General features: G+C 43.6%; 1 protein-coding gene across 1 annotated transcript; it reads left to right on the top strand.

Moving 5' to 3' along the window:
• The first annotated feature begins 892 nt into the window (after positions 1–892).
• On the top strand, positions 893–14,374 carry YWHAB (tyrosine 3-monooxygenase/tryptophan 5-monooxygenase activation protein beta). Its single transcript, XM_065849715.2, is given in 7 exon segments — positions 893–1,006; positions 1,009–1,154; positions 8,691–8,991; positions 9,977–10,100; positions 10,501–10,664; positions 11,952–12,047; positions 12,510–14,374. Coding segments are annotated over 7 exon segments (1,002 nt in total). The 3' UTR covers positions 12,567–14,374.
• The last annotated feature ends 122 nt before the right edge of the window (positions 14,375–14,496 follow it).

Below are 14,496 nucleotides of genomic sequence, written 5' to 3'. Positions count from 1 at the left end.
GAAAACATGCAATTTAAATTGCAGTGAGGAGCCACTATTAAAACCACGTTTAAAGGATGACTTGCAATTCAAAACATCTGTGAACTTGTATATGATGGTGCACAGAATGGCACCCACTGTGAAGATGTCCCTTATCGTGGGGCTCAGAGAAATGGCAAGAAAACCAGAATCACAGGATGGCTGGGGTTGGGAAGGACGTCTAGAGACCTTCTAGTCCAACCCACCTGCTAGAGCAGGGTCACCAGAGCAGATCACACAGGAAGGTGTCCACATGGGTTTGAATGTCTCCAGAGAAGGACACTCCACAGCCTCTCCGGGCAGCCTGGTCCGGGCTCTGGCACCTCACAGTAAAGAAGTTTCTCCTCATGTTTAGATGGAACCTCCTGTGTGTCAGTCTGTGCCCGTTGCCCCTCATCCTGTCGTCGGGCACCACTGAACAGAGTCTGGCCCATCCTCCGACACCTGCCCTGGAAATATTTATCAGCATAAGATCCCCTGACAGCTTCTCTTCTCCACGCTGAACAGATCCGGCTGTCTCAGCTTTTCCTCGTGAGAGAGATGCTCGATCAATAAGATGCTGTCTTCTTGTTGCTGGAGAACTTGCTGCACCCCCCAGCCAGAGCAGCCCCCCCCTCCTTTACGGCGATTACACACCACGGAGTGCCCTACGTGTGCGAAAGGAGCTCAAACAAGACAAAGAGCCTGAAGGGTGCCAGGGTGTGACAGAGCAGCCAGGCCCTGCGGAGCCCGGGGTGGGTTCACGCAGCGGGCGGGGGCCGCCAGCTCCTCGGCCCCCTCACGTTCGCTCACCCCGCCCGGCCATGGGCGACGGAGCCGGGCCCGCCCCAGGCGGGATGGGTACAGGGGCACAGGCCGGGTCCCCAGCTCCGCCATGGCGGGCGGGCCGGAGCGCGGAAGCGGCTCAGCCCTCCCTGTCGCCATAGAAACCGCGAGCCGGCTGCGCCCGCCGGCCCAATGGGGAGGCGGGAGGGGCGGTGGCGTCCCACCCCCCCCCGGCGCCGGAAGGGGCGTGTCGGCGGCGCCGGAAGCGGGGCCGCAGCGCCGCAGGGTGTGTGTGCGTGCGCCGAGCGGCCGCCGCGCTCCGAGTCGCCTCGCCCGCCGGGATCCAGGCCGCGGTGCCGCCGCCCCGCCAGGTGAGGGTCCCGGGCCGCTCCCCGCCGGCCCCGCCCTGGCTCCCTCCCCTTCCCCCGCCGTTGAGCTTGGACCGCTGCGGCCCCACGGGAGCATGCGGGGGAGGCCTCCCGGGCCTGCCCCCCGCCTCCCCGCCGGCTGGGCCCGCTCTTTCCCTGCGGCCGGGCCGGCGCGGCCCCGCGGCGGGGAGGGGCTGGAAGGCCGCAGCAGGCGGCGGGGTCGGCGAGTCGTGGCTCCCCTCTCGGTGTAACGGGGTTACCTTCCCGCGGCCGCCGCTGCAGAGCCCGGGCGGGCGGTGCCGCCTCCTCCCCCCCGAGCCCGGCCCTGCCCCGCCCCGGTGAGTCACTTGCTGCCGGGAGGGCGAGGCCGCGCACACCTGTACGGAGCGGCCAGCGGCGGCCAGGGGCTCCCCGGCCCGGCGGCCGGGGCTGGAAGGCGGCGATTCCCCCCACACCCCGGGGTCAGTATCGCTCACACCCTCCCGTTCCCCAAGGCTGCTGCGTTCCCCACCCGGGGGGATGGGGTGTCCTCGCTGCTTCTCCAAATCAGGGACCCTGTGCCCGGCCGAGATCCTGGGCCCTGTCAGCGCGAGTGGGGAGGTACCGTTTCTGCGCTGGTTGGTATGAGCCTGCTCATGTAGGACCGAAAGTGATCACGGAAATTTTGTAAACACTTTAGAAAGAAACAATATTATTTTAGTGTTTTCCACTTTTTGTGTCCATTTGGGAATAGAGATGCATTTACAGAGGATTGCAGAGGGAAATAAGGTGGCTTTAAACCAGCCCCAGTCTACAAAAAGGCTGGGCAGTAACCCCACACTAACAGCTATAGGTTTCATTTGAGGTATGTATAATCAGATACTAATTGTTGTGGTCAGATGTTAGTGGCATACAGTCACTGTGCCAGTGTATGGGAGCAAAAATGCATCTAATGTACAGATTGTAATGTAAATTGGTTCAGCTAAATTCCTTATTAATAGTTAAAAGAACTTCTCTAGTGGCAGGAAAGCAAAAAGCACATTGTGTAACACTGTAAAAGCTAAATTCCTACATAAAAATATCAGAGAGTTTGGGAACATTTGTAAGGTTTTGTAACTTCAGTGGCAGGAGGAATATTTGGCTTCAAGCGTTCACTGCTACAGGACACCTCAGTCAGAAATGCTAATACTTCTGTATTAAAAGAAAAGCTTAGTTTTATTTTTGGATAATAATGAGATATAAACGAGACTAGAAAAGAGGACAAGTAAGAACACTAGTGGCTTTTTCACTCTTCATATTAAAGGACTACAAGAAATATACCTTGTATAGTATTTTGTATATTAAATTGGTACTGGTAAAGCGATAGACTCGTTGCACAGATGGGCCTAGTGCAGTTTTCTCAATCTCATTATTCAGTACCGCATGTTCTGATCTCTGCTATTTTGATGTTGAGCCTTTTTTGTTCTAAGCAGGCCTTTGCCAGTATGCCGCTTTTTGTGCTGCATGTGAATAAACTCAGATGAGGAGGAGTTAAGTAAATAATGATTTGACTAATGAGATAAAAAACTAGTACTCGAATCCCTCTGGTATCCTAGTAAGACGAGGCATTATAGTGTTTCTTTTATATGGCTCCACTTTTTGCCCCACCCGGTAATAATAAATCCTCTCAGTTTATTATTAACAAAAGTGATTTACCTGCGATATGAATACATTTGTTTGGCATGAACTTTTTGCCTGGGGGAAGATTTTTTGGGATAGCTCACTATTTCCACCTGGACTCTAGCCAAAACCAATTCTGCTCGCTGGAACAGAAAGGTGTTGCCATGTAAGTATATTGTACATTGGAACCGCACGTTTGTCTCAACCTGCAGCTGGCCGGTGCGAAGTGCTGTAGGAATGTGGCGGTGCTGTCCTTTTCAGCCTGCACTCCCTTGTTTGAATGATGTTAAGAACAAGGCCACTGTTACGAAATTTAAGCTGTCTGTACAATATCAATATCCCTACATGCTGTTGGTACTTGTCATAGAAATTTCCTAATTGTCTATGGAGACTGCAAGCCAGTGAAGGTCATTTTATTCAAGAAATTGTATTCATCAGCTTTAGGAACAACAACAAGTAAGCAGGGCAGGAGGTGGCCAGAGCAGTTCTAGGCATGGCTTTATAAAATGTTAATTTTATCTGGACATTTGCATAAAAATTTGAGCTGAAGGCCAGGGTGTACAGTTAATCAGTAGATGCAGAGGAGGCTGAAGTTATGTGCTGCACAAGGTCAGCAAAAATATCACAACTATGAAGTAATTTTCCTTTTCCCCATCATTATGTTGGCAGTATATTTTACTGAACTTGTTGTTATATCCAGGCTCTTGTCAGTTGTGGAAGATTTAGCTGTTCAGGTTTTACCAGACATGTTCATTTTCTATTCAGTTATTTAGCAATATGTGGTAGCCTTTGAGGGAACCGAAATAGAGAAAGACAACTGATGTAATACTGCAACAAAGCAAGGAATGTTCTCAATTTCAAGAGAGTTGACTCGTTTCCTATAAAGAATATCTGTCCCTAACGCTCCTTGACAGTGAATGCCATCAGCATCGTGTGTGCCTGAACTATGGAGAAGGGTTTTCCATTTTTTTTAGAAATAGCATCTCCAAAGCTGCTACTCTCTGTAGTTACAGAACTGTAATTTGAAATACCACTTACCTCATGTGAATGGTTAATTTCGGAATGAATTGCCCATCCGGAAATCGAATAAGGTATGTTCACATATTGTTGGGAGATTGAGCTACAAATTTTGTACCAGTCTGCTGCTTTTCCTGCTAGAATTTGAATGGACTTACAGATTTGTGACTGAGAAGTATGATTGCATCCCATTTCCCCAAATCTGGTTTTACATTCATTTCTCATGGGGAAATGTGTAGGTCTGTTAACCTACATCTCAACTCTTTAGGGACCAGTGTGTCAAACCAGTAACCACACTGCTTTCTCACCAATTTTGTTACAGAGTGGAAGCATTTGTCTGATAAATTCTAGTGCTTGCTGTAAAGAGAAAAACAGTACACAGAAATCAATGACTTAATTAGCATCAGAAGAACAGATCATTGAGACCAGCGAACTCCAGGCCAACGTAGGCTTATTAGTATTGTCTTGTCAGTTCAATATGTTATATAAGCCTTTTTCAGCGTCAGTGTTTATTTGATTTCTGCAGTCTTCAAACAGAGTTACTTCTGATCTGTTTGGGCTTTGTCCTAAGCAGCTCATCGAGATTGGAAGCAATAAAAGCTATGAGGCAGATGTACTAATTGCTGAGCAGTGAGATGTAATTCTCCTCAAGCTCCTGCAGTTTTCTGAAGAACAGTATCAGTGTGTTTTACTCCTCAGCTGTTACTGAGATACAAACCTCCAGTTCCATGTGTCCATCCATTCCTTTCTTTCTGCATCTTCCACTAAAAACAGCAAGGCAGTTACAAACAAACGTGTTTTACAGGCTCTGACCTTTGATTCTCAACCTTCAGTGCTTTGTAATATGTTTCAGAGTCTTGTCTACACAGGTGTAAAGATTTTTCTGGTGGTGGGAAGTGAACATTTGTAACTTCTAGGACCTGTATACATGCTGTTCTGTGTTTGTAAGAGAGATTGAAAGAGCTTAATCTGTATAGGAGAGAGATAAAATATAATAATAATAAAAACGTATTTGGAATGTGAGATTCAGGATGATTCAAATTTCTGGCAGCTGGTCTAATTGGCTGCAACTGCTGGCTAGTGGTTGGTGTTCCTTATTGTAAAGAGCATCCAGCTACTGATTTTGGAGGGCTACTAAGTTGTGGTTTGACAGATTCTTAAGAAGACAGAGTCTTAAGAATTTGAAATGTATTAACGCATCTGAGAATCTTCTGCATAGAACGGCCAGCTTTCAGGACTCTTCCATGGCTGTGATCCGCATGTCTCCACTCCTTTTTCCACCTTCCTTCTGTCCCCCTTGCCAATGTGGCTGTGCTGTCACTAGTGCTAGAATAGATCGTTCCTGCTGGCCTCCTGCTCACCACCTGTGTGTGTTTTGCTCCTAGCTGCAGGTAACCTTTGTTAGATGGCTTCTGTGTGTGGCTTAGGAGTATTTCTAGCTGTAGGCTTGGCTGGGTTCAGACCATGGCACACTGATCCTTGTCAGAGCGTGGTTTTCGTCTCCCCTATGGGAGGGACCAGTTATAACTGAGAGTTGCTTCTTTGCCTTTTCAAACATCACTCCTTTCCTTGTATCTTTTTTCCTTCTGGCAAACACTTCCCTCTTTTGGAGCTCAAGCCAGCATAGCTCTGCAAAGCTCTCTCCAAGCTTCTAACAAGGTAAGCAATGGAGGATTGAATAAGGATTTTAAATGTTCCTGTGTGCAGCACCCTGTGAATGAAATAATGGCAGGCTAACTGTCGATGGCAGATATTTTTTGATGTGGGCAATGATTTCTTTACTGCATTTAAGTTCTTTTAAATCCATATTATTGAATAATACTTTGTGTTTCATAGGAAACCTAACAACAGTACAGGTGTTAAGATGAATTAGCTAAACAACTCAAGCCCCTGTGTACTGAATTTTTATGTCAAAACTAAGCCAGTGAAATTCTGAGAAACCCCATCTTCAGTAATCCATTTGAACTTAAGATGTGCATATATTAGTTACATTACTGAGGAAGGTTGTTTGATGAGAAACATCTTTCTAATGGTTTGTGCTCATATTTTGCTTGTATAATTGATATGTTAAACTGGTTTTTGGATCTCTTTTAGCCACTAGGTCTTTATGCCCTTGCAGTTCCATCTGTGATTTCCTTCATGTGTCCTTATATGAACCCATTGACTGCCATGAACTGACTTGCATCTAAAGATAAATATGTCAGTGAGCTTCCTAAGACAAACCACACTATTTCTAAACTAAACCCTATACTGTTTATAAACAGAATTCTGCATGGATGATTTGTCTACAAATTAGACCACTATTGGCAAATTGCAGATCAAAGATAAAACTGACCTTTCAATGGCAAAATGTAAACTCTGTTGAAGCTGCTTGCCTCTGGTCTTCAACAAGCGGGCTTTTTCTACATCATAACCACATTCCATAAGAAGAAGAGGAGAAGATAAGACGGTTGCAACAGAAATGCTTCTAGAAGCTGTGCAGACTGTGAGGAAACCAGAACGGCTCTGAAACTGCTTTGCTTGAATGTCCTGTTATTTAAAGTTGAATCTTGTAATGTAAAAAACATTCTTTGGTGTACTTTGCTGATGTTCAGATTTTAGTGAGTGAGCAAAGAAATGCCACTCACAAATTACTTCCTGCGTTAAGTACATAGTCTAAATTTAGTGCTGAGTTAAGGGAATGATTTACGAGATTTGGTAGACTCAACAGTGAAAAGTGAGATGGGTTCTCAGTGCTAAACAGTCTGATTTCCTTGGGCTAGTTATACATTGATACTATGATACACTTCAGAGTAGGGAGAAAAAAGACACATCACAAGCTCCATTTTTCCCTTCCATCCTCAGGAACTATCCTTTTGATAACGCTGCAGAAGTCAGTTATGATATAGCATATCCCCATGGTAAAAGCCTCTTGGGGAAGACTGAGCCAAATTAATCAGACCTAGCAAGAACATGTCCTGCTGCTACCTGCAGTCAGTCTGTCTGATGGAGCGCTGCAATCTGAAGCCTGTGTGTCACCTTTTAATAGGTGCCAGAATCCACCGGTTTAAACGCAGTATTTGAAATGAGACTGAACTGCAGCTCACCTTTACTCACAAGTCTGCAAGAAGTCTCTTTCCAGGAGGCTGGCTTTAGCATTACAGATCCTCAATGGGTGCCTTATGTGGCTGGATGCGTTAGGCTAGATCTACAAGGGATCAAACACAAGCAGGAGTGAGTGTGACTGGCAGATCCATAGCAGGTAGGACATGTGGTTGCTGGGTTTACTTCAAGACCGTTCCTGTGAAATAACAATATTTGATGTGGTATCTCGGGTGTGGGTTTCTTCTTGTTTTTTTGCTAAAGTGGAGTATCTTCAGCTGGAGGGATGGAATATGGTAATCTAATAATTCCGTAGTTAGGATTCTGTCCTTTCAGTAAGAAACTCTGAAAGTGCTCATACACACGTTGGGAATTTGGGTCTGCATCTCGGTATCCTGGTTGAGGGTTCAGTACAAGGGCCTGGTTTCCCCAGGTAATAGTGTGGTGACTGATAGTTGAACTGAAATACAAACTGAGCCGTGTGTGCAAAACATTCTTCATCAGGAGCCTGTCAGGCTGGGGTCTTTAGAAGAGAACCCAGGGAAAAGGCTGCAGCAATTCCTTTCAGCCTATTGGTGCTTTGTAATAGGCCTGTGGATGGTTGTCTAATGAACAGAAGTAAACTTATTGTTCTTATTTGCTTTATATTGTTCTTTTAGAAGGTGTTTTTAGGCTGTGAGGTGTCAGCCTAAAAACTTCTCTTCTGGACAGTGAGAGTCCTGACTGGGATTTATGGAGTAGGAGAGGAACATTATTGCTCAGTGCTGACAAGAAGGCCACTTACTTTGATAAAGGCAAAGAAACTTGTTTAAATTCTCTTGTGAACCTGGCCCTAGGTGGTTGAGTATAAGGTTGGTAGCTCAATGGCCAAGTTACCTGTATGTTAGCATTGTCTTGTACAAGTAAGCAACACTTGAGCTGCCTCACTGGCACATTCCTCACTAACTTCATTTTTCATTGCTTAAGCTCTTCAGGGACCTTGTGGTCATGTGATGTGTTTTTCTTGGCTTCAGTTACTAAACTGTGTTATCAGAAATTATAAACATGCTGTTTCTATGTAGGCAATTAGTTTTGCAGTCGTGACCGTCACGTGGGCCATGTCCCATTTGGTTTTCATGCATATCAATGTTATTAAAAGGTTTTGAAAACTGGAGGCTGCAGCCACACTAGCTGTGTAGAATTGTCTATTATACATATGTTGACGCATGTATAAAAAAACCCAGACAGACCAAAAAAAGCCCACCAGTTTTAAATGTACCTTCCCTAGTTGCCAATAACTGCAGCTTTACTGGGTATGGTTTATTTAAACCCACAAACATCTCCTGTAGTGTGCAGAGTCTTCAGTGTCAGGAGCTGTCCAGTGCTTCAGTGCTCAGTGGTTACTGTTGTATAATAGTGGGGGGAAACAAACACAAACCCCCAAACCAACCAAAACTGGTGGTGTCTGGGTTAGAATGTGCAGTGTCTCCCAGGCTGAGCTGTGGCCAGTATAGGAAAGGGGAGAGATTTACGTAGGGAACATATAGATGTGCTGTGCTTAATGCCAGTGTGAATTTTGCTGCATTTTGAAGAGTAATGCTTACATACCTTCAGGGTTTTGATTAATCATTTGCACATAGAAATTATACATATCTGGCAAAAGGCCATATAAAATTTAAAAAATAAATCCTTCATATTACTTTATTAGAGTTGATAGATTTCCCACTTACTAGTGACTGAGTTCTGCTTCACCCTTCAGCATTAACTTCCACTGTGCAGACAATCAAGAGACGTTTTTTTGTTTTTACTCCCCGCTAATTACAGGAGAGCCATGGACAAAAGCGAGTTGGTACAGAAAGCCAAACTGGCTGAACAGGCCGAGCGTTACGATGACATGGCTGCTGCCATGAAGGCTGTCACTGAGCAGGGACACGAACTGTCCAACGAAGAAAGGAACCTACTCTCCGTTGCCTACAAGAACGTGGTTGGTGCCCGTCGCTCGTCCTGGCGTGTCATTTCCAGCATCGAACAGAAAACAGAGAGGAATGAGAAGAAACAGCAGATGGGAAGAGAATATCGTGAGAAAATTGAGGCTGAATTGCAGGATATCTGCAATGATGTTCTGGTAATAATCCAACAGCAAAAATAACAGTAGTTAGTGCTGCAGTGTTTTTCAGTGAGGCTTAAGGAATCTTACTAGTGCTGTAGACACTGCAGCACCTTCGCGGGGGAATAATTTTGCATGGCCACATACTTGGGTACAATTCTAGCTCCTAAGTCATCTAGTTTTTTCCTTGGGGAATTTGTTATAAAAAGAGCATTATTTTTTTAAATAAGAAAAAAGCAAACAGAGCAGTGTTGAAGACCTGTAGCTGCTGGCCAGGGGTCACCATGAAAACAAGCTTCAATCTGGGGCACTGATGTGAGTCCTGCTAAAAATCCTACCATTTGAATTCTTTCGTTCATGAATACAGATGTCCTGAGGCTTGTTTAGTGGGTATTTTTAGATGAAGAAGGTGTGCACTTCTTCCTCCAAACCAGTTTCGCTATTTTGTTCACTTAGATGAGAGGGATTCTTTTTATTGCTGTTCATTTTGCTAAAGATCTGTCAAGAGCAGTTGCTATCGGTACTCTCAGCCTTTGCGTTGCTCTTTGAATGTACATGTGCTGCAGCTTTTCAGCTGGAGTTGCAGATAGTATCAGTTTGTTGTGGATCATTTCACTGCTCTGTGTGTAATTCAAGTTCATGGCCCCAAAAGTGACCAAACTTGTGCTCATGTCAGGCTGCTGGTTTGCGTTAGCTTGGTTGTGGACATAGGTTTGCATCAGTGTATTGTAAGGAAGATTTTTGCAGGCTTAGGCCCTGACAGCCATTAGGTTCTGTGGATAGCCTCAACGCAGCAAGTTTTCTGCTTTCCAGGGATTAGGATCCAAGTAGTTTCTCTTGTGTTCTGAGTTTAGACAACAGTAGGCAAAGTGATTAACGCATGAGTATCCATCAGTCATTTTTAATGTTTTAACAGTTCGTGTTTGCCATTGTGATGAAGGTTCTGTTTCAGACATTATTTTTATGACTTGGAAAAAAAAAAAAGTGATGTTTCCTTTCTCAGGAACTCCTGGATAAATACCTTATTGTCAATGCCACGCAGCCAGAAAGCAAGGTCTTCTATTTGAAAATGAAAGGCGATTACTACAGATACCTCTCAGAGGTGGCATCTGGGGACAATAAGCAAAGTAAGTAGAGATGAAATCTCTCATTCTGCTGGATTTATTACTCAGAACTACTACTTTTCAGCTGGGATGGAAGTGAGTGTTTAATCACAGTACACTGTGACTTAGAGCTTGTGTGCATTCAGATTGCTTGGAATTTATTTTGAGTGAATTTCATTTTAAGTCTTTTAAACTGTTGAACTTAATTTCTGTATATCAAACCTTTATCTGAACAGATATTTCTACCTTAATACATCAGTCAGTGGTAGGACTTTACATCTAAAAACATTGAAAGAAGCATCTATGCATTTATAATTGTATTGATTTCTAGTGGCACAATAGTCTAGACCAAGAATATGTGTACTTCCCCTGTGAAGTACAGTGACGTCCTGTGCATTAATATGATTGTAATTACTTCTTGCAGCAACAGTAGCGAACTCTCAGCAAGCTTACCAGGAGGCGTTTGAAATTAGCAAGAAAGAGATGCAGCCAACACACCCTATTCGACTTGGTTTGGCTCTAAATTTCTCTGTCTTCTACTATGAGATACTGAATTCTCCTGAAAAAGCCTGTAACCTGGCGAAGACGGTAAGCAGACTCTGGGCATTACCAATTTTTGTGAAGGCTAAGGAGATAGTTACATGGTTGCAGTAGGACTTTGTAGATAATGATGCTTTGTCATATCAAATTCTTAAAAAATGCTCTCATCTTGAAACTATTATCATCTTAGTGTATTTTCAGGTAAATTAGTTAGCTTGGCTTTATGTAAAGTCAATTTGTTAGTGCAGTTGATTGAGTGAAAGGCAAGACAAAGCACCTCTTCTTATGGCCATGTAATTCTCTTAGAATGAGCTTGTGTGAAATTTGAAAACACTTGGATTAATTTAGAACCTCTAAAGTGAAATATATACTTGAATTTGAGCGCTTAGCAAATACATGAAGTGTCATCTTTGCGCATATGTTCGTAGCCCTAAATGCCCTTGTGTACCTGCGTGTGTGTGTGCTTCTCTCTCCAGCCACCAAGAAGAGCTTGTGTGATGGGTTCTGCCAAACAGTCATTTTTGTCTTAACCTCCTCCTTAAAATATGATTAGAGCCTGCTAAATGGAGCTTTTGGCATCTGTGAATGTTGTTTAATAGTAACTTGAATTATATGACATTAGCTGAACCTTTGTGTTCTTAATATGCACTTCAGCAATGCTGTGTAACAAGTAATGTTTTGTTGTGCAAAGCTGCTGTTCCTGCATTTTTAGTTAATACCCTTCCATCTGTTTGAAATCCAGATGAAGAAATAGCACTTGCGGCTCTTGGACTTGCAGCCTGGGCTTTTATGTGTAAGAGAGTGGTAGGAAGAGCGGCTTTATTAATCTCTAGTGGAACATACCTGGTTTCCTGTGCTGTTTTGAAAAGAAATCCAAGACCTTCCACCCCACCATCAAGAAACCCTTGTCTTCTGTTTTCTTTCCTACTTACTCATGTGTAATACATATATCTATTTAATGGTACTTTTGTCTTTTATTGCCAATTTAGACCAGTGAGGCCTTCATTTTTAATGAAAGTGTTACTTACGTTGTTGTTAAGCCTGACTTCAAGCTGTGTGAATCATTCTTCAGCATGACAGTGTGCTTGCCTCTTCAGTGCTTGGTATTGCCACGGTAGGAAAGTTGTTCTGGGCTTTCATCTGGAACCCCCTGAGGACTTCTGTTTCTCACTGGTTGTCTAGTGCTCACTTTACACTTCTTCTCTTGGTGGAAAAGAGAAATACTGGAAGCTGTTGTCACAGCATTTGAGTAGTAACATGGGAAATTTGTAAGCTCTGTGTAAGCAGAAGTGAATTCAGAGAGCAGTGTGACAGTGCTGCCTTGCATATTTTTAGGCATTTGATGAAGCGATAGCAGAGCTGGACACGCTGAATGAAGAGTCGTACAAAGACAGCACCCTCATCATGCAGCTGCTTAGGGACAACCTCACTGTAAGTACCGCGGGCGAGCTGCTGCGCTGTCGCTGCCTCGGCCCCTGGACTCCACTAACACTCCACATCTGAAGACTCGGGTAGTTCTGTGCCATTAAAAGCCTCTTCTGACGCATTAACTGCCTGTCTTAACTGCAGTGCTTTTTGTAACCAGACCTGTTAGACTTGCTTGTTTAAACCAGAATTCACTTGTTACCACTGTAACGAGCTTTTTTGTAACAGAAAGTCCAGTTTGTCAGTTCTCAACAGCCAGCTTGTCCTTGTGTTGAGCTTGCAAACTTTTGCTGGCTTTGTACTAGTAATCCTTTGCCTGTTTTCTAGTTCATTATTCTATAGCTTTACTGTTAAATTCAGCTCTTAGCTGAGAAAAATGCACAGCTACTGCTAACTATGCTGTCTTCCCTTTCCTGGCAATTGTCACTGTGTACTTCAGTATGAACATGTGTTTGTGTTTTCTTACAGCTATGGACGTCGGAAAACCAGGGAGATGAAGGGGACGCTGGGGAGGGAGAGAACTAATGGCTGTCACGCTTCACTATATGTTCAATGTCACCCTGTATCCTACACATATATCCCTTTGTGCGACAAGCAAAAAGAATAGTACATCGACTTTCACAACCTCAACGTAGCAAAAACTGTCTGTGGGGTAAAAACGGTTGGTTGGTGTTTTGTGTACTTACAGCGGAGGTCGGTTATTATAATGGCATTCCGAACTTTCCTATTATGAACATTTACAGTTACGATTACCGTGTTTATATTTTTAACTGAACACTGTGATTATGGGTTTTGTGATTGCAATTGACTTTACAAAACTCCTATTGGTAGAAAAGTAGACATCAATTATGTAACTCTGGCGAGCTTAATTTGGCACCAAAATAGTCGAAGTACAATTCTCTTGTAAAGTTGTACAGAAAGTTATAGAGATTCTATTGTCACACTGGGGCATGGAAGGAAAACAATCTGATGTATGGCATTCCAGTTAGTAACACTGCTATGAATTAGTTTTCCAGGCACACTGTAGACGTTTGTAACCAAGTCTGAGGCACCGCTTTCAGTCAAAAGCTCACTTTGTCAATCCTGTCTTTCTGGGGATGGGGTTTGTTTGGGGGAGGAGGGTAACGACGGAGTTAGCAGCTTGATTTCCAAATTCTTTACGCTGGCAGCTAACTGGGATTTGACTTCTAAAAGTGCTTTCGTGCTCATACACCATGCATGACTTAGGCCCCTTCCCACAGCAATAACGTACCTAATTATACCTTAGATATTCTTCAGTAGTGAGAATTCTTGGTTCACTACCATGGACTTGCAATAGGAGAAGATTCAATTTTTTGAATGGCCTTATTAGTTTGGATGATACCATGAAGTGATCTGCCACTTTTGCATTACTTTCATCTTAGCTGAGTGAAAATCTCTGGTATTACCATTTTGAATTTATCCTGAAAACTTAAGTAAATCCACTGAACCATCTTTAAGTTTGCTTTATAGAAATTTTTATCCCATTGGACTCAATTCACCCTTGACCCTCTCGCCTGTTTGAACTCCATTAAAGCAATTTTGGACTCCCGTGTATGCGGCACCCTTTCCTTGATGATGGGTGATGTCAGGGTGGTGGGCAGACCGGAGTCTGCTCGAGGACAGGTTTCCTTGGATGCTTGAGAGCTGCTGGTACTGTTGCATTCTTCAGCTCTTCTTGGTAGTACCAGGATCTGGCTCAAATATTCAGGATTTCCCCTTTATTGTACTGGAATGCAGACCTACACATTTGTAACGCTCGTAATATTTGAGCTCCAAATGCCCTCACCTAGTTATGTTTCAAACATGTCCCATTAAATAAAACCTTATAAGAGTTGCGTGAATAATGCAGTGGAGAAGATTAGGAATAGTCACCTATCAGTCTCGCGGTATCATCCCCCCGCCTTCACATTCCACTTAGGTATAGGAGCCATCTGTTTGTCTGTCCATCCGTCTGCTGAAGAGAATTTCATGCACTGATTTTAAAACTCCCCTCTACTAGCTGAACAAATTGTGCAGTTAATACTTGGCGCTTGATAAATGCAGTAGTGAATGTGGAACCGAGCCTGTCTGTATATCTGGTAGCTCTTCGCTTTGTTTTTACTGACCAGTATTCTGCCTAAAGTTTGCTTCTGTGACGGTTATATTGCCTAGCACACACGTGGTTGTGAGAATAGTATAGCAAAAAGAAATACCTGGTTATTGATGTACTAGATTTGTGTATGTCTTTTAAACAGTTCTAGTTTCACCTTACACAAGATAATCAGGAAAGTGTAAAAGAATTCAAAAGTGAATAATAAAACAAAATTTTATCAGTTGTTTGTGTCTGTTATCTTTGCTGTACTAGCGACAAAAAACCTGTGGTAGTAAAATCACCACTTTTATTAAATGCACAAATCTTGGATTGTATGAGTTGATTCATTATTTCCAAATGTTA

This window comes from Patagioenas fasciata, chromosome 16 (genome assembly GCF_037038585.1).
Source record: "Patagioenas fasciata isolate bPatFas1 chromosome 16, bPatFas1.hap1, whole genome shotgun sequence".
In the NCBI taxonomy this organism is placed as follows: Eukaryota; Metazoa; Chordata; class Aves; order Columbiformes; family Columbidae; genus Patagioenas; species Patagioenas fasciata.
This window is presented reverse-complemented; position numbering and strand designations above follow the sequence as displayed.